Source organism: Corapipo altera, unplaced genomic scaffold (assembly GCF_003945725.1).
Source record: "Corapipo altera isolate COAL_440 unplaced genomic scaffold, ASM394572v1 164, whole genome shotgun sequence".
NCBI classification, from domain to species: Eukaryota; Metazoa; Chordata; class Aves; order Passeriformes; family Pipridae; genus Corapipo; species Corapipo altera.
The window spans coordinates 1067054-1087957 of record NW_020884969.1 but is presented as its reverse complement, the minus strand read 5'-3'; the positions used below and the strand labels follow the sequence as shown (position 1 = coordinate 1087957).

At 42.7% G+C, this 20904-nt stretch overlaps 1 protein-coding gene across 1 annotated transcript in view; it reads left to right on the top strand.

Annotated features, from left to right (window-relative positions):
- MSRA (methionine sulfoxide reductase A) overlaps nt 1-20904 on the top strand; it is a 253997-nt gene that overhangs the window by 76982 nt on the left and 156111 nt on the right. The window contains exon 2 of the mRNA XM_027665070.1: nt 18082-18150. Coding sequence (XP_027520871.1) covers nt 18082-18150 — 69 coding nt within the window. The remainder of the gene's footprint in view (nt 1-18081; nt 18151-20904) is intronic.

The following is a 20904-nucleotide window of genomic DNA, read 5'->3' as shown; positions in this document are numbered from 1 at the left end:
TTGGGATGGCTGAGTGCTGGGATGGGGAGGTATAAGGGAACATCACCTCCCTAAAATGGCCACTGATATTTTGCTTTCTTCTGTTATTTTTCTGTTCAGATGAAAATGATATTGTGTTTCTTTCTTCCAGTCTGTAAACTTTAGTGTATCCTTGCAGACACAGACTTGGCTTCCTTTATTATCCCCTAAAGTAATTCTCTAATTCATCATCATGAAAAGTCCCTTATTAAAAGGTCTGCAACTGCATTGTTAAACAAATAATAATTTGTATGAACTGACGTGCCCAAGCAGGAAAGTGGTGTCTTTATTCAAATATCTTCACCTGCTTTGGTAAAAAAATAATAATAAACCCAATAATTTTGTGATTTACTATAATATTGATTATTTAAGCAATAATTTTTTTGATGAGGATAAACTCATTAAAAACCCTGAGATGCTACACAGGCTTTTGGAAGTTAAGTAAGACACATTGGGAGGGTGCATTTGAAATTCTGCTTTTTGAGTACCTGTTCGGGTGATTTTTGAAATTGTTTCTCAGTTGTAGCAGAAAAATTCAGTCAACTGAACATTTGTAGAAAGCAAATACAAAAGCGAAGCGAATGTGGTCAAAGCAAATTAATTTTAAAATGCCAGGAATGTTCATTCAGCTCTATATTGGACAGATTAAGAGAAAGTTTGTGTTTTACTTTGGGGAAGACAGTGAAATATGAAGAAATAGAACAGGGTTATCAAAATTAAAGATCTCTGTGCCTTTTTTAACCTAATTTTTTCCACTTGACCATCCTCTTTCTGGAAGAACCAGTTCCCAGATCCCAATCCCACAGAGGTCACCACTGACCTAATAATTATCTCACATTAATCTACCTTGTAAACCATCACCTCTCTCTCTATATATATATTTATATTGAACACATAACTTAGATTTCCAGTTTTCAAATACCAAGGAAAGATCAACAATAACCTTAATAAACCTTAATAATGTTTTCATTATTCCCTTATTGCTTGCTAATTTGGGTCTAGAGTGTTTTATGGGTCTAGAGTGTTTTATGGGTCTAGAGCAATAAACATTATCTTACTTTGAGAGCTGTTAGAAAGTGTTGAGAAAAACAGAATTGTTGTTATTGGAAGTGTTTAAGGTTTTAACCTGAGAAAGTCCGAGAAATTTAATTGTAGGTTTTTTTCACTGAATATATTGGAATATTTTATTCAGTTGATCTTTTGGAGCTCTGATAGTGTCATTTAGAGCCTTTCATTTGTGGGCATCACCCAGGAATCTTTCATTGTCAGGAGCAGGCAAAACTTGCCATCTGAATTTTGGCAGCAGCTCAACCCTATTCCACCTAATTTGTAAAAAAAATTCCTACTCTTTCTAGACATAAATTTAGGTTAAAAAATGGCACAAAATGAGGAACCTGAACTTTCCAGGCTCAGTTCTTTCTGTGAAGTGCTTGCTATAAAATTTTGCACTTGGCTGTGTCTGTGGCAGGTTGTAACTTCTTAGGAAGCAACTTGAACCTCATCAAACCCACGTCCTGTGGTGGTCTCAGGCAGCAGTGCCCAGATTCCTCCAGCACAGGGCATCCAAAACCTTTTAAACCTTCAGGAAATTTCTGTACTTAGTAACCTAAGCAGAACCAGGGTCTGTTTGTTGGTCTTGAGGCCACTGGGGTGGTTTGGCCACTTTGTGCTGTGAAACTCTCTTATCTCACCAGGGTCTGCAGCTCCTGCAGAGGGGCAGTGGAGGGGCAGCTCCAATTTCCAGGGACAGGACCAGGGAACGGCTGGAGCTGTGTCAGGGGAGGTTTAGGTTGGATATCAGGGAAAGGTTCTTCCCCCAGAGGGTGGTCGGGCACTGAACAGGCTCCCCAGGGCAGTGGGCGTGGACCCAAGGCCGCCAGAGCTCAAGGAGAGTTTGGACAATGCTCTGAGGGACAGGGTGGGATTGTTGGGGTGTCCTGTGCAGGGCCAACAGTTGGACTGGATGATCCCTCCCAGCTCAGGATTTCTGTAATTCTCACTCTGTAGATTGCCCTTTCCCTCTCCATGAAGAGCTGGCAAAGCTGTTGGGGGTGGGGCAGAGTAAGGGAAGCCCAAGCATTCCTGTCCATGTGAGAGAACAATGTGACTCCCAACATTCCATTGCTGGAAAGCTCCAAGAGAAGTGTCCACAGCTGTGTCCAGTCCACAGCACTGACCGGCCACTGACCCTGACTGCCCATGGCCCTGCCAGCTCTGTGGCACTGCTGTGCCCACTGGAGCTCACCCATGGCCCAGCTCCTGCAGCCCAAAACCTCCTGCACCACAGGTGAGGACTGACCCCGACCCCAGCAGCCCAGGGATGCTCTGTGGGGACATTCACAGCCCTTCCTCCCCTGAAGCTCTCCCTGTTCCTCCTCAGTTCAGTCAGCATCTGAACCCCCAGATTGGGATGTGACCTCCAGCATTTGCTCTTTCTCACAGGATCAGTCAAGCTCAGGGGAAGTTTAATTTGGATATTGGGAAAAGCTTCTTCCCCCAGGGTGGTCGGGCACTGAACAGGCTCCCCAGGGCAGTGGGCATGGCCCAAAGGCTGCCAGAGCTCAAGGGGTGTTTGGACAGTGCTCTGAGGAACAGGATGGATTGTTGGGGTGTCCCGTGCAGGGCCAGGGGTTGGACTGGATGATATTTGTGAGTTCCTTCCAACTAAGGGTGTTCTATGGTTCTGTGATTTTCCAGAACATCCCAGGCAGGTCAGGCCGCTTGCCAGGAAGGCAAGCCAGGATTTGCTCCCTCAGGAGCAAAGCCTAAGCCCAGTGCGGTCACACTGGTTGAGGAATTGGCACAGATTTGTGGGTGACCACGGGGCAGGTTCTCCAGGTTCTGTGATTAAATGTAAGAGAGACATTAAGCTCTTAGAGAGTGTCCAAAGGAGGGCAATTAGGATGGTGAAGCGCCTTGTGGGGAAGCTGTGAGGACACTGAGGGCACTTGTGTTCAGCTGGAGAAGAGGAGACTGAGGTGAGATCTCACTGTAGTTACAACTTCCTTGGTAGGGGCAGAGGAGGGGCAGGCACTGAGCTCTGCAGGGACCAGTGACAGAACCTGAGGGAATGTCCTGAAGTTGTGTCAGGGGAGGTTTAGGTTGGATCTCAGGAAAAAGTTCTTCCCCCAGAGGGTGTTTGGGCACTGAACAGGATCCCCAGGGCAGTGATCACAGCCCCAAGGCTGCCAGAGCTCCAGGAATGTTTGGATGATCCTCTCAGGCACATGGTGTGACTCTTGGGGATGGTCCTGTGCAGGGCTGAGGGTTGGACTTGATGATCCTTGTGGGTCCTTTTCAACTCAACACATTCTGTGATTCTGTGAAGTGTCCACCAAGCCTGTAAAAATCTATTTATTTCCCTTGAATACTTGAAATAATACACAGGAGTCAGCTTTTGGAAAGATCCTACAATATAAAGTGCTGAGCTCCTGAGAAAATCTTCCATCAGTTCAATGAGAGCTGTTGAATCATTGTGGAAAACTGTCCTTGATTGTGTAGCACCAGAAACTGCAGCTGGTCATAAAACATGAGGCAGGAAAAATCAGCTCAAAATTGGAGTCACATTTGCAACACTATTTCAGCAATATAAGGATAAAAATATTGTAAGAGTGTTGTGGTTCTCTGCAAACCAGGCATTATAAACTCAGGCTACTCGATGTTATATTTACTTCTGGTAAATCAAGACACATTAAAGCACTAAAACCATCATTACATTTTGTCATTTTAGGTGGGAAAAAAATGTTAAAAAAATCCACATCTATTTTATCTCTGCAAAATCTGCTTTGCCTGCCCTGAAATCACAAACATTACCGTGTATCACTCAGAAAATTTGTGAGTAGTGGCTGGTAAAATTATAAGGCAGGATTTCCAAGCAGTTCTCTTTTATCTCACTTTTATTCCTTCTCTGAGGAAGGAATACTGTGGGCAGGCACTGAAGTGGAAGATACACAGACATGGGACATTTCAGAAGCGATGAGAGCTGAGCAAACTCATCCAGGAAGGAAGGGATGCAATATTCCCATTGCAATCTACAATTATTAAATGTAAGTACCCAATTTATTCAATTACAATGGAAGCTCAATTTGTCAGGTAATCTCAGTGTACGATCATAGAATCATGGAATGGTTTGGGTTGGAAAGGACATTAAGCATCATCTCATTCCACCTCCTGCCATGGGCAGGGACACTTTCCACCATCACAGGTTGCTCCAAGCCCAATCCAACCTGGACATGGACACTTCCAGGGATGGGGCAGCCACAGCTTCTCTGGGCAACCTGTGCCAGGGCCTCTCCACCCTCCCAGGGAAGATACCAGATTTGAAGACTCAAATTCTGTTTTTAAGGTTGTTCAGAGCAAAACAAGACTGGGAAGTATGTGAAACTTCTGCACTTTACTAATTAGACCTTTATTCGTTAATAAAAGGAGGAAACTTAGAAAATTGATTCTGTTTCCAAAGGAATGTGTTGTGGATTTAGGTTTTTATAACTTTCTATTTCTTGACAAAAAGAAAGGTTCAGTTTCTGTTATGGAAGGAAAGTGGATTCACTGTGACTTATGGAATTATGTCTGCTAAGGGAATACATTTTGGGGTACAACCAATGCTGCCATAATGACACAGTCAGCCCTCACTGGGCTTGAGGTGGTTGTTTTCTTCCTCAGAGGAGTGAAATTCATTAGAAATACAGGATTCCCTGGAAAATGATATCGAAATTTGGTTCCACAGTGGAGATGACAAATCACTTCTTTGCAGAGAGTAAAAAATTTTGGATTCATTTGGCCAATCGCATCACTGAGTTAGTCACCACTGGCTCCAGTCACAGGGAAATAAATGTCCTCAAGGTATGACTGGAATATTTTAGCTGATGGCTTTAGAATGAGATGAATCATGTTGGAATCACCAGCCTACACGACTACCTGCTTTATTTGATTATATCTCCTGCTGTAATAGGTTAAAATGTTAATTTGGATGATTTTCAGAACAAATCCTAGTTTTCAGCTGAAATTTGCTATGATAAAAGTAAAAAAAATTGTCACTAATGAAATATTTTATGATGCGTTTCTAGTCACTAAGAAGTAGAATATGAGCCTTAAACTGTGGTAGCTCTTCATGGTGAAGTTACAGTAAATTTTTATAATCGGAGTAAGTACTTCCCATTTCACTTAAAAATTGTTTTTTATTAGAATTCCTTCATCCACTCCAGATACATCAGGAAGGATCTCCCCCAATGACAGAACCTGAGGGAATGTCCTGAAGTTGTGTCAGGGGAGGTTTAGGTTGGATCTCAGGAAAAGGTTCTTCCCCCAGAGGGTGTTTGAACACTGAACAGGGTCCCCAGGGCAGTGGGCACGGCCCCAAGGCTACCAGAGCTCCAGGAGTGTTTGGATGATCCTCTCAGGCACATGGTATAAGTCTTGGGGATGGTCCTGTGCAGGGCTGAGGGTTGAACTCGATGATCCTTGTGGGTCCCTTCCAACTCAGCACAGTCTGTGATTTTTTAGTGTAGAAACATGGAATGGTTTGAGTTGGAAGAGACCTTAAAGGTCATCTCCCCCCATGCTCCCAAACCTGGCCACACAAACCCAGTAGAGTGGTTTATAACAGTATTCTGTTCTTTATTTTTTCCCATCAGATTTTGAGCTTCTTCAAGTAAAATCACAATTCCCTTTTTTTTTTTTTTTTAAAAATGCTGATTGGCCAAACCTTGGTGCTCCTCGATCCTGTTTGCTGGAATATCAGCCTGAAAAAGGCTGCTGGTGGTGTGAAGCAGATTGTGAGGGGATGCTGGGGCCCGTCAGGCTCAGCTGAGCACCAGGGCTGGTCATTTATCACTGTCAGAGGGTGAGGGGGGACGGGGCACTGGACCGTTCCCGCTCATCTGCGCCGTGACAGCTGACGGGAGCCTAATGCGACCTCCGGGCGGATAATCTGCCATCCAGGGGGAATGTGTGCCAGGGAGATACTCTATCACCAGCCACACTCCCTGCTCAGAGCTCCTGACATCTTCACAAGGCAAAAAGAAATGTCAGCTGGCCTTTGAGGGGCTGTGGGGATTGTGGTGAGGTGCTAAAACCTGGCTGGGCGGCGTTGCCGTGGATTCGTGTGGATCCATCTTAAATCCAGCTGGGTGGACGTGCAGAGAGGCATGGAAATGATAATGGGATGACAGCATTCTATGAAAAGGGCAGCTTGTTTCACCTATTAGTTTAATTCTCAGGACTGCAAAGATGCTGTGAAGCAGTGGAATTATATAAAAATATAAAAACTTCTGCCCCGCCTAACACAGGCCTCTGACACAGTCTGGGTATTTAAAGGATCGGGAAAAATATCTTGTGATGGAAAAACTGAAATTACAACAAGAAAAAGCTGATAAGTAAGGATTGATACATATTTCCTGTGATGTTTTGTGTAGCAAAAGTCTGAGAGAACTGGGTTTGTTCAGCCTGGAGAAGAGAATCTTCGGGGTGACCCAATTGTGGCCTTTCATACCTGAAGGGAACCCACAAGAAAGATGGAAAGTGAATTTTTCTAAGGGCCTGGAGTGACAAACAAGTGGGAAATGACTTCAAATTGACAGAGAGCAGGGTTAGATAGGATCTTGGGAAGGAATTGTTGGCTGTGAGGGTGGTGAGGCCCTGACCCAGGTTGCCCAGAGAAGCTGTGGCTGCCCCTGGATCCCTGGAATTGTCCAAGGTCAGGTTGGATGGGGCTTGGAACAACGTGGGATAATGGGAGGTGTCCCTGCCTGTGGCAGGGTGTTGGAATGGGATAAGCTTTAAGGTCCCTTCCCACCTAAACCATTCTATGAGTCTGTGAAATACTTCCTGTAGGTGCAAATTTAGAGCAAGGCTCCCAAACCTTTATGAGAAGGTCCTGATTCCAAAAATTCCTGCTCTGCCACCTAATGAAAAATTCTGCATCTTGAATGTTGTTCATTTTCAGCTCAAAACTTATTGTTTTTAGCTTGCTATTATTTTTATTAACTGTATCTTCAATTTGCTCTCCATTACAAATCATATGCATTGACTTAACTGGGGAACATTTTAATTGAGCTCTGCTGGAGATTTTCCAATAAATTAACATTACATGTTTTTAACAGATGCCTGAATTTGACATTGTTATTAGACATTGTAATTAATAGAAGTATTACCCAAATTAAAATCTCAGGGCCTTAGAAAAATTAAATTGTAGGTGACTGAGGGATTTTAACTCATTAACAGAGAGTGACTCTTGATTTGCCTCCACTGGGTTTTATTAGCCCAATAAACACATTTTTCCTAGTAGCTGGAGAGGGAGCTGAACAAACTCTTTGGGATAAGGGTCTTGGGAATCAAAGCATGTTTTACCAGTGGTACTGTAAAGTTCTTTAACCTGTCGTTACGTTGGAAAAATATGCCTAAAATACCTTTCTGGGATGTTGTCAAGTTTTAATATCATAGAATTACAGAACCACAGAAGGGTTTGGGTTGGAAGAGACCTTAGAGATCATCCAGTTCCAACCCCCACACAGGTAATTAAAGACTTGAAAAAACACAGCTCTGCTTTTTATCTACAAATTCCCGACCAGCCATGAATTTCAAAGAGATTTTCCCACTTTGAACATGTGTGTGAATGTCCAGCAAAAATTATCTTGTGTCTCATTTTGAGAAGCCATGGATATAAAAATCAATAATAGCTGGTCAGTGTTAAGTGGCACAAGGTTGAGGCTGAGCCCTCAGAAAGGGATCATCCTAAATCAAAAATCACACTGAGAAGGTTATTTAAGTAAATATTAAGATGTAAAAAGAAATTAGAAATAAGCAATGTAATTAAAAGCAACTAGGGGGATTTTTTGAGGTCTGTACCCAGCCTTTCTTTTCAGAAGCTCACCTCGAATTTGGCATTTATGGTGCTGATTCCCAAATGAGATGTTGAGCCAAGCAGTGCCAGGACCTCACTGACCAACAGAGATTATCCTCCAGCCTGTGGCTTTCCAGAGTCTGCCCATTATAAAACTTTATTTCTCCTGTAAATGTTCTCTCCTTCCCTCAGGCTGTGCTCCCTGCCCCTTTAGACGTTTTTTTTTTTTCCCTCAAGAAATATGGGGTACAAGCTCTCCTTCTATAACAGGAAAACAGAATTTTATTCCTGGAGCTACTTTGCATCTCTCTGTGCTTCCTCACAGAATTTCTGCCCAGAGCTTTGTGCTGCTGTTCATTTTTCACGGTGTGCACACCACGTCCCAGTTGAGCATCCAGTGCATGTTTTATTCATGTGCTTTTCACCCCTTCTTTGAGATCATTAATAAAGCTGCTAAATAAACCCAGGCTTAACAATCCTCCTCACCACACCCCACTGGACATCCCGGCTCCCTCACGCTCGTGTTTATCGTGGTCCTTTGTTTGGATCTCTTGCTTTTCCCGCCTGTGTGATGCTGTTCTTATCCAGGCTGCTTTACATAAGGGTTTCAAGTGGGGTTTTGAGAGGCACTGGCTGTAATTCTGAAATAAACCCAATTGTATTTTATCATCTTCACTCAATTCTTACGCTACCAAGGTGCTCCATGAAAAGCAGCAATGGTGGAGATGTCATGGGTAGTTCCTGGCAGGTGGATAACTCACTGCCATGCTCTGCACCAGGTTTAGGGCCCTTCTATTTTCTTATCTATTTTCTATTTCTTTTTCAACCCGGAGAGGTTGTGGCTGCCCCATCCCTAGAAGTGTTCAAGACCAGGTTGGATGGGGCTTGGAGCAACCTGGGCTACTGGAAGGTGTCCCTGCCCATGGCAAGGGGTGGATCTGGATGACCTTTAAGGTCCGTTCCCACCTAAACCATTCTGGGATTCTGTGACACACAAACCCAGAGCCAACTCCTTATCTCCTTCCTTAAACTTCCTCTAGTTAAGAAAACATATGAAAAACCTGACACTCATTAGTCTACCTGTATCTTCTTAGAGAAATTGTATGTGTATTTCTTGTTTATTTTTTAACTGTTAACCCAGATTTTCTCCATTTTGAATTTCCCAACAGGTCAAAAAGGTTGTTCTAAAAATGAAAGCTGAGATCTTTAAGGTCCTTTCCAATCCAGGCCATTCTATGTTTCTCTGATTTTCATTTTATGTCATTGCTTCATGAGTTGGGTTTTTGGGAAGTGAAATGATGTCACAATCCCAAAAATACCATGAGTTGACTACTTTATGTATCCAATATGTCTGTCTATATTACTTTTCTGATCTGTTGACCCTTGTAGACAGGATTCTTACAGAATCATGGAATCCTTTACCTTTAGGCTGGTGCCATTATTTTTCTCTGCTGTTGTTCCCTTTCCTATTTTGATCATATGGTTTCCTGTTAACATTTGTTCTGGTTCACAACCCATAATCTCCAGTGATGTTAAAACCATATTTTAATAAATATGAATGTACACACAGGTACATCTAATCCTCCCACTGAACAGATCTTAAATCTCCATGTTGTTCCTGAAGGTGTTATAGGTGGAATTCATCTGAGTTTGTCTCTACTTTCCTTATAATCAGTGCTCAGAAATTGACATTTTTAAAAATGATTCGTTTTATCCTGAGGAAAACATCCAAAATATGTCAAATGAATCACCACACAGGTGGCTGGTTCTTTCCAAAGTGCAGGAGGCTCCAAGGCTCAATACTCAGGCAGATATCCATTGATGACTAAAACCAAGTGACTTTTATTTAATCCTAATGTATCTGCCCCAAAACTCAGGACACGTGGCCTGTGGAATTAGGAACAGATCAGGCGGCACGTGTGGCACAGTCAGGATGTGAGTGCTCCTGTTAAACTGGGCCTCATGTGCTTCGTGTCTGGGAAGGTCACAGAATCTTAGAGTCCCAGAATTGTTTGGGTTGCAAAAACCCTCTGAGCTAATGCAGTCCTACTGTTCCCCAGCACTGCCAAGGCCACCACTGAGCCATGTCCCCAAGTGCCACATCCACATGGCTTTGAAATCCCTCCAGGGATGGGGACTCCACCCCTGCCCTGGGCAACTGTGCCAGGGCTGGACAACCCTTTCCATGAAGAAATTGTTCCCAAACCCAACCTAAACTTCCTCTGGCACAACTTGAGTCCATTTCCTCTCGTCCTGTCCCTTGTTCCCTGGGAGTAGAGCCCGATTTCCAACGCCCCCCAGCTCCCCCTCCTGTCAGGGAGTTGCAGAGCCAGAAGGTCCCCCTTGAGCCTCCTTTTCTCCAGACTGAGCCCCCCCAGCTCCCTCAGCTGCTCCATGGGATCTGGCTTTGTCTCCTTGAAAGCAGCAAGTCTGTTATTGTAATTTTTAGGATACTTTCCTCTTTTCATATCCCAAATATATATCCCTGAGCCTCATATTTCACTCCCACATCCCTCCATCCTCTGTCCCAGCTGGCACGTACCCACTGCCCCACGGCCAGTATGTCCATCCACCCCAGTAAATTGCAGATCTCAGAATCACTGTTTCTCCTCCTCTGCATCTTCACCACCTTCTAAGAAATTAATTCATTTTAATTTTCAAAATCTTATTTTCCTGTTGCTCCTGTTGGTCCGTTTCCCGGTAGGAGCTGCTGAACAAAATCAGTGTGGGATATCTGGCCTTTGGTCATTAAGCAGAACCTCTGTTTTTGGAAGAGTCCACGTGTTTTGGAGTCTGAACTGACCCACTGTGCTGGGACTCATCACATTTTGTGGCCTCAATCAGCTCCTGTGCCCTAACCTGTTTGATGGAGTGGGTGCAGAGAGCACAGAGTGTCACCTTGTGGGACATCATCTCCACAAGACATTTCAAAACTGGTTTTTCCTTTCCTGACCTCTTTGATAAGCAAAGTTATTTGTTTTTCAACAAAATTGGTAATTATTTTATTCCCTTGAGTGATATCACAGGTTTTTTAAATAATAACTGGGATCCACCCTATGAGAACAACCCACAATCCTATAAAATAGTTGTAACCAGTGAGTTACTATCACACAGACACCTCTCTTTTTAAATAGTCATGAGCTGACAGCTGATCTCAACTGATGGAGGATGGAACTAGAGAAGTGAGAGGTGAAGGAAACCCAGTAGATCATGTTCACCATCTGTGCCAAAGCTGAGGATCAAAATGACCCTTCGGAGACAGAGACATAAATGCCCAGGTTTGGGGAGCAAAATCCCTGCACTGCAAATCCCCCTTCGGAGACGAAGACATTTGAAAGGTCACACCTGTGGTTCCATCTGGGATGACAGAAGGTTTCCTTATCACACAGGAGCTTTTAGAACTGGCAGTTCTGCTCCTTCAACTAGACCTGAAGATAAAGAAGAGCTTCTGTTTCATCACCAGCTATGAAGGATTTATGGATGAAATCCTGCCATAAATTACACATCTAATCCCACCCAAGTGGAGCTGCCCTGTCCCTCCTGTGCTCCTCTAAGAGAATGACCCCAGTGAAGCTCTGCTTTCCTGGATTTTTCCATTGAGTAGCTTCTTGAAATTCCCAAAAGAATGAAGAGAGGCTCCACCTTCAGGAACAAGGATTAGTGGGGGGGTCTTAAACAGTTTAGGTTGGAAATGGGGGGATTTAGCAGGTAATTTCTATTCCTTCAGCAGTACTAAGTACAGACTTTCTCTTCAACAGCCCAACTTCCCCTTTGTCCTTTGCAGATCATTGTGAAACATCTCAAAAGCATTTTCTGATATCCAGGTGATTTTGAGACAGAGGATGGATATAAATGAAGTGCATGGTTTCCCCTCTGCTGAAGAAGGATCTGGTTCAGTATTAATTACTGGAACAATCCTATCCTTGTACAATTTATCAAATCCTCATCTCTGACATAATTTGGTACCTGGTACTTGCATAACTCCTCTTGGCACAAACATCAGGAACTTTATTAGAGAACTAAACCTTTTCTTTAAAGAAATATCTTCTGGGTTATGAAATAGTGAAAATAAATAAACAAACCTCCTTAGGTTTAAAAGGTTCAAGGTTCATATTTAGGCCTGTAAATGAATGACCTGGTTTACAGAAGTACCAGCCAATTGTGGATTTCAGGGAAGTTAATAGAAATTCTGGAAGCCCAGAGGTTTTTAGAATCAGGTAATTTACTCAGGCTGAAGGACAAATAAAGGTCAGATCCCTATTTTCTAAACCAGGGGAGTGAAAGCCAGTGAAGCTCTCATCAGACAACATGTAAATACACTGAAACAGAGTTGGGTTTTGAAGATATTAAGTAAGTTGTATACTTGAAAAATACAAATAACAGATTTATTGCTGTTATGTGTTAATAACAGGGTGTTGATATGTTACTTCCACAGGCCATGTGGCCAAATGGAAGTGCATGTTTCAGTAGATTTAGTAGATAAATATAATTTAGTAGATAAATTCAGTACTGTCTGTGAGCTTCAATATAATTACTGTAAAGGATCATGGAATCACAATAACCTGAACTGGAAGGGAACCCACAAGGATCATATTCATCTCCTAAATATGACTGCATGGGGCTGTTTGAAAGAGTAAACAGATGTTTGTTCATCCTCTATTTACATGTACTGGTTATATTAAATGGTTAAAATGAAAATACTTGTTTAGAAAATACTGGTAGGAAAGGCTAATTTTCCTTCCTTGGAACTGAGTTTTCATATTGAACTTTTGCCCAAGGGCAGTGATTCCTTATTTCTGCTACTTAGTCATCCTTACCTTGGGATTTCTTCCCTTTGGTGACTCTCAGAGACCTTTTCCTCATTACCTGGTAAATGGTAACACTGCACTGCCAAAATTCCACCATTTTTTTCCCCTCTAAATGTTGCATTCTTTCACAGAAAATAAAAGGTAATTTGTTGTTTGCAAGGCAGAAAAGAAACCCACTGGCCTTCAATTATGTACTGTATATTGAGGTTTTCTCATATTGAGAATATTTTCCCATATTTCCCGTATCTGTTTATTGAGGTTGTACCATTCCCACCCCTGGAAGTGTTCAAGGCCAGGTTGGACAGGGCTTGGAGCAACCTGGGATAGTGGAAGGTGTTTGGGTTGGAACTGAACTAGCTTTGAGGTCCTTTCCCACCCAAACCATCCTGAGATTCCATGATCCGTTGTACTGTGGCCTTTATGGGAGGTAAAACTCCAACACTGAAGCTGAACTTGGGCATTCAGTGAGTTTTTAAATCAAAGCCCACAGCAGCTGGAGGTGACACTGAAATGCCACCGGTCTGTCTCCGTGTTCTGAGCTTTCCAATGGCATTTTTCATCCTGCTTTTTATTATTTTGCTTTGGGGAGGTGGAGCTGTGACTGTGGGTGACATACTCCTCTGACATCTACAATTTAAGAGGCATTTAAATAACTCCCTTATTCAATGCTCAACATTTTTCTTCACCCCTCCTAATTCCAATGAAAGCAACCTTTGGCACAAAGGCCTGGTGCTGAGTTTTAAGCCCCTTTATTGCCTCCAAACTTGTGCTTAAAATGAAACTACAGTAAATATTATCTGTACATTCCTTGCACAACTGACACTGAAAAAACTCCACCATTGTGGTGTGATGGGAAGTGTAGGAAAAGTGTTGGAAAAGGAAAGGGGAAAGGAGCAGCTGATTTCCTTTTGGATGTTCCCCCTCACCCCATCCCTGCTCATCCCTTTTCCTCCTCCTCTCCCCCTGTTCCCATCATGGTTGTGCTTTAGGAGGTGGAGGAGGCTCCTGGTAATTGGTTAATGAACTATTTTCAATTCAATTCCTGGCTGCACTTGCCACAGAAAATTAACAGTCCTTGGGTATAAATATGACCCCTACTCCTGGATTAATTTGATTATGTGAGAATCTCAGTTTTCATTTAAAAATAATAACTTTCTGGCTGCTCTGATAAAACAAGTTTGGATATGCAGTCTAAATATTCCCCAATGGCTTAAAACTCAAAAGATGAATATGAAGAACCTATGAATCTCTTATTAATAAAATTTAAATGTCCTCAAATCTTTACTGTGATTGCTTGAGATTGAATATTTTGAGACCAGAAAATCCCTGATTTTTATTCATTGCTGGATCAGCATTCTCTGAAAGCCAAGTCTTTTTTAAGCAGCTTCATTTGGGTTCACAAATAGACAAATTGTATTCATTAATGACTGTGGGTACCTTAACCTACAGTTCCTTTACATTTACTCAAGGCTTGAAGCAGAGCAATAAATCTGGTGAGAACCGAAGTCAGGCTGGTTTGAAAGGAAATGTTTTTTGCAGAACTTTCTCATTGGAACATATTTCATTGTAAAATTTATCTGGTACAAGTGTGATACCACTGACACACATGGAATTGTGAGGATAAATGGAATGTATACTAATAAATTAAAAGGTGCCAGAGGATAGGTCTGGGTGCTGGAACTCCATTGTCCACACTGAGAAATTGTTGGGATAGGATCAAACATGATCTCAACTGGGATAATTAACACTCAAATAGTTTCTGGACATGACTTGTCTGTTTTAATAGTTTACTTGTACAGATATGGACTAATGTGGTTTGGGCAGCAGGGAGGGAGGGGATTCCCCTCCTTTTCTCAGCCTCAGGAGACCCCCACCTACAGCTCTGGGGTCTCCAATATAGGAAGGATGTGGAGCTACTGGAGCAAGTCCAGAGGAGGCCATGGAGATGCTCTGAGGGCTGGAGCCCCTCTGCTCTGGAGCCAGGCTGGGAGAGCTGGGGGGGTTCAACTGGAGAAGAGAAGGATCCACAGAGACCTTAGAGTCCCTTCCAGTGCCTAAAGGGGCTCCAGGAGAGCTGGAGAGGGACTTGGGACAAGGACTGGAGGGACAGGACAAGGGGGAATGACTTCTCACTGCCAGAGGGCAGGGATAAATGGGATATTGGGAAGGAATTCTTCCCTCTGAGGATGGTGACATGCTGGGATGGAATTCCCAGAGAAGCTGTGGCTGGCCCATCCCTGGAAGTGTTCAAGGACAGGTTGGATGGGGAATGGAGCAACCTTGGCTAGTGGAAGGACCTGAGAAGATCTTTCAGGTCCCTTCCAACTCAAACTATTCCTTGATTCCATGATAATCCATGTGTGGACAGAACTTTACTTGCAGTCAGTGAATCTTCAGCCAAGGGCAGTTGTAGGACTGTGCTCAAAACCATCAAGTGAGAGGCTGCAAAACCAGAGTAATGCCAAAGAAATGGTTTAGCAGTTTTTGATTATCTTTCCATGGATTGTGCTGTGTCACAGATGCAGAGGATGTGGGGAGGATTACTTTTATTAAAACCCAAAGAATTTAAGGAGCACAAACCAGGCACTGCACCTGTGTGAAGCAGACTTTGCCTGAGGCGAAGCTGAATGTCAAATCCTCCAGGACATGTGTTGCTTTCAGCTCACGCTGCTTGTGTTCAGCAGAGAGCAAAGGATGTCACACGTATTTCTCAGGCTTAGTTTGGGAAATTTGTGGAGTTCTGGCCGTTGAGGATGGAGCAGCATTTGGCAGCTTTGAGAGGAAGTCCCCCTGTTGTTTGGTTGTGAATTTGTATCCATGAAAATTCTGACAGTTTGAAAATAATAAAGCAGAAGGAAAAAACTCTTCCTGATCAACTGGCTGTTGAAACCCTGGGGGTCAAGAGATAAAAAAATGACTTAAAGACATCCCTGGAAGTGTCCAAGGCCAGGTTGGTTGGGGCTTGGAGCAACCTGGAATAGTGGAATGTGTCCCTGCCCATGGCAGGGGGTGGAATGAGATGAGCTTTAAGTTTCCTCCCAATCCAAGCCATTCTGGGATTCTCTAATCCATGTCCTCCCAATTCCAGTTTTCCAAGTGTCTGAATGCGCTTGTATTCCACTGATGGATTAGCCTCTTAAGTATGAACCGAATTTGGGTGGAATGTGTTGCTTTCCACATTGGAAGCTGAAGGGAAGGTCAGTGTTCCCTGACAATCTCCATGTCTCTGTAAAACCAGGATTTATCCTACTTACTGCAAGCCCTTATCTCTGGAATGATGATGGGCTTGGAAAAGTCATTTATTCTTTCTGTTACAAGTTACAGGGAAAGGCCTTTTAATTTTTTTTCTAATTCCATGCTGCCAACATACTTCTGATTTTCTGGAATTATTCAATCCAATTTGTAGGTGAGAATTAAAATGTTTTCACATGAAAAACTGCAGAGTAAAAATCCCCGGACTGGGATTTCTCTGATGAGTGTCTTTGTTGAGAGTTTTTATTACTTATGTGTTGTCATTTATGTTGTGACTTTCTTCCTAGGGTTGAACGTATATTTTGTGAAAGTCCTTTTAAATTTGGGGGTTTTCTTTTACTATTTATTACATCTAGGCAGGAAACACTGGAAGAATTGTAAACCAAAGTATGAATGACAAGAAAATGAATTATTTTATCTGGCAAAGATCTTTGCAATGAAAGTGTGAAGGCATTGGAAGACAACTTGAGCACTCTGAAAATATTACTTTCATTCGAGCCCATCTCACCTCTAAAAGTTTAATTTTAATTTTAATATATTGAAAGCCTCCCCATTTGAAATGAAAACTGCTTCATACATCATCTGTGTCACTCACTCTTTAAATGAAAGCAGCTCTCAGGGCTGGGACAGGGTTAGTTTATTTGATCTTACAAGATGTTTCATAATTCTTCTGACTGTTCACTCCTCTCAGGTGGCTGTAGATCATGTTGGGAGCACCAGCTCTGGCTTATGAGGTTGAAACCTTGCTCATATTATTCCCACTCTGGAACCTCCCAACAATTTGCTCCCTAAAGCCCCTCTCCTGTGCCTCAGAGCATTCAATCTTCCTAAATGCAACCAAGTGACTCGTGGCACCTCTTGCTCCAGTTGCAATAACTGATTTCCCCTCCTCATTGAGTGTTGATGAATGTTCGATGCCAGCCCAGGATTAGGAATGTGCCTCCCTGATATTGCTTTCAGAGAATTCCCTGAGAATTCTTCATTTGACCTGTTTTATTCTTCACCAGGCTCAGGACTAAATGAAGTAAAACAGTGCATGTACTGAGACATTATCTTGGTTTTCTCTCTGCAAAGTATTTTGTGGGCAGAAATGTGTATTTTTGAGTTCAGGCAGTTTGGTTTCCTGCCGCCCTTGTTGATGATGAATCTTAGGAGATGGAAAAATGAATGGGAGGATGCCAGAGAAAAGGGTTTAAACTGAAAGGAGGAAAGGTTTAAATTAGAGATTGGGAAGGAATTCTTACCTGTGAGGGTGATGAGGGGCTGGGATGGAATTCCCAGAGAAGCTGTGGCTGGCCCATCCCTGGAAGTGTCCAAGGCCAGGTTGGACAGGGCTTGAAGCAACCTGAGATAGTGGAAGATGTTCCTGCCCATGGCAGGGGGGTTTGGAACTGGATGAGCTTTAAGGTCTCTCCCAACCCAAACCATTCTGGGACTCCAGGATTCTCTAACAGCAGATTCCTGTTCTTCCCTTGCATCCATCTCCCTCCCCTCAATGCATCAAGAACAGAAGAGGGTTGATGCTCTCACAGCAACTTCCCCAATAATTTGGGATCTTAAACCACCACCACCACCCATTAATTGTCTTAAGCTGAAATAGAAGAGATTTAGGTGGGATATTAGGAAGGAATTTTTCCCTGTGAGGGTGAGGCCTTGGCACAGATTGCCCAGAGAAGCTGCTCCATCCCTGGAAGTGTCCAAGGCGAGGTTGGACCGGGCTTGGAGCAACAGGATGGTGAAAGGTGTTGGGGTTGGAATGGGATGAGCTTTAAAGTCCTTCCAACCCAAACCATTCCATGATTCTCTGATTCTCTGATCATATAAAGAAGCAAAGGAGAATTATGATTCCCTGTTTTTCCTCCTTGCATGAGGAGGCTCCTTTCAAGAGCAGGGATTGCTGCTCTGGAGGTTCCTGTCACATCAAGATCAGCTCATTTGTCTCAACCACCAATCTGAAATTCATCCTCAGTTTCTCTCCTGGCACTTTGGGGCAGTATTTTTAAAACACAGAGAGCATGAAGTTCCACATTTAGTGATTGTACAGGTGGGCTTTCATAAATCAGACTTCAAGTTTCAATAGATCTAAAGAAATAAAGAGTTGTTTTTATGCAAATCATGTATTCTATTACATTTTAACTTGTTTTTTTTTTAATGCCCTTCCAGATAAACATCACGTCAATGGAAACAGAATGGTGGAACCTTTCCCAGAGGGAACACAGATGGCTCTGTTTGGTAAGACATCAGTTCTGAAACAAAAGCTCTAAGCTTTGTAGCGTTCCTGAATTCCAAATTCCTTCATTTCAGCCTGAGTTCTCAAAGTTTTAAAATCTGGGCTGCTCCTGCCATTTCCCAATCACTGCCATCAGCTAAAGCCACTGAGCATTTGGGGACATGGCCATGCCTCCCCAAAAATATGCTAAAAGTATTTTTTCTTAATTATACCAGCAACAAATTAAAAGGGCAAGTTCTTTATATTTTGGGACTCTGTAAGTTTGGGGGAAGAGCCTGAACTAGTTGACTTTCTGATTCCACCTTACCAGGACAGGATTTTCACACCTCTTCTCCAGAAACATCCTTTAATCCTTTAATTGGGATTGCACAGGGACAAGTCTTAAAGAGTAGGAGTTACTTAGGAGTAATCCCTCTTATTGCTCAGAGAGGGTGTGGATTCTCCTTCACTGGAGATATTCCAGAGGTGTCTGGACACAATCTTGTGCCATGTGCTCTGGGATGCCACTGCTGGAGCAGGGAGGTTGGACCAGGTGACCCACTGTTCTCCCTTCCAACCAGACCCGTTCTGGGATGGCTTACAAAGACCTATAAAAGCTAAAAGATGATAAATAACCACATAATTGTATAGCTACAGTCTATTTGCAGTGAATTTTCCTATTTCTTGGATAGTTTTAGGTGCAACAGTAAAATAACAGCGTAAAATGTAGTGCTGGGCTGTAAACACTGATCCTTTCACCTGCTGAAAACACAGTGGGATTGATTACACAGCTCCCTCTTCTGCAAAATCTCATCCAGATGCTCTTATTAATGGTACATTATTTGTTTCGTGGTGTGACTTCTGGTTTTGATTGAGGTACAGGGGGAATGTACCCTGGGCTTTGTTCCTGCAGCTGTAACAGAACCTCACAGATCTCAAAAGACTCTTTAAATGATCTTGAGACTCTCCTGTTGTTTGTTCAGCATCACTCATTGCTGGAGATGCATCTGTTGTTCTTTAGGATAAAGAGATGTGTCTCCTTGTTCCTACAATGGAGATGAAGCCACTTTTAAGGGTGAGGGTGACTCTTTAATGGAAATCTTTTAGTGCTACTCACCCAATGACCTCCTAATCCAGCTTCCAGCTGATTTTAAGGCATGAAGAGCACAGGAGGAGCACAGGCACCTCACAGCCTCACGGGAGACGCTGGAGAGTTACATCAAAAATCAAAAATCAGTGTGTCCCTTGAGGTCTGTTCCCAAGTTCAGTGATGAAGTTGTGGCTGCCCCATCCCTGGAAGTGTCCAAGGCCAGGTTGGACAGAGCTTGGAGCCATCTGGGCTAGTGGAAGGTGTCCCTGCCCATGACAGGGGGTTGGAATGAGATGAGGTTTAATGTCCCTTCCCACCCAAACCATTCTGGCATTCTATGTTTTTATGAAACAGGTGAAACTCTAGATGTGTTTGTGTTACAAATGATAAAGTAGAAGCCATTCAATAAATGCCTGTCTAGAAAGTTTTCTTGTAGTTATTATGCTTATAGATATTTTGATTTAAAAATATTTTGCCTGTACTGACTGATTTTGACCCAAAACCTGACCAAGACTCAAAATCTGGACATATATGGAGGGGTCAATAATGTTTTGAAAAGAAACATTTCAGAGACTAAATTCAACTTTTGGACAGAGTGGTAAAAAAACCCAAATGCTTCAAAGCTGCAGAACAACTACAAATTTCAATAAATTAGTACTTTCATCAGTACCATTGTAATTCTTTGCATATTTTAAACACATTTAAATGCTCTGCTGTATTATCATAGGATCAAGAATGGTTTGGGTGGGAAGGGACCTCAAAGAACATCTTGTTCCAACCCCCTGCCATGGGCAGGGACACCTTCCACTAGCCTAGGTTTATGAATTTTAAGTACTTCTTTTCCTGTTGCAAATCTCCAGTTTATCCCAAAGCACTTCTATATTCACTGAGCTTTATATGTTTCCTTATTTCTCTAAGAGGAAGCATCTTGCATATGGTGCATTCATAGAAGGGCTTTTATTTACCTCCAGCAAAGCCTGGCAATAGTTCAGATTTGTAATTATAACACTTCTAAAATATAGGACTAAATTGAGTTGTATTTGCTTGACATACAGTGGCTCATAATGAGATAATTGGTTTCTTGATGTAAACAAAGTATAGACAGAAATAGGATGTTCAGTAACAGATAAGATCTAATTATGGATGTTTTTAGGGCTGACAAACAGATCCAAGCTTGGTCACCTTCTGCTCCACATTTATTAGACAGCAGCACATTCCAGTAATTCCCCAGAGCTGGATTGTTGTTGTGCTTTGCTGCCCCATCCCTAGAAGTGTCCAAGGCCAGGTTAGACAGGGCTTGAAGCAACCTGGGATGATGGAAGGTGTCCCTGCCCATGGCAGAGGGTGGAACTGGATGACCTTCAAAGTCCTTCCATCCGAAACCATTTTATTTCAATGATAAAGTCTTGATCAGGGCAACTTCACAACTAAAGGAAAATAATTTCACTTGAAACGGGGGGTGATGTGTTTAAAAATGGATAGACCCATTCAGAATTTCTTTTACTCTTGAAACAGCTCCTGGTGGCCTTGGCAGATAAAAATGTGTGTTAGGAAGTCCTTTGGTCTGACTGAGTTTTCAATTGCTACTTTTCACCAAGAAAAGAAAATCACAGGAAACAAAGTTTGGCCGCCAAGAGAAAATACCTTTTTCTTTTTCTTTTTCTTTTTTTTTTTTTTTTTGTAGACA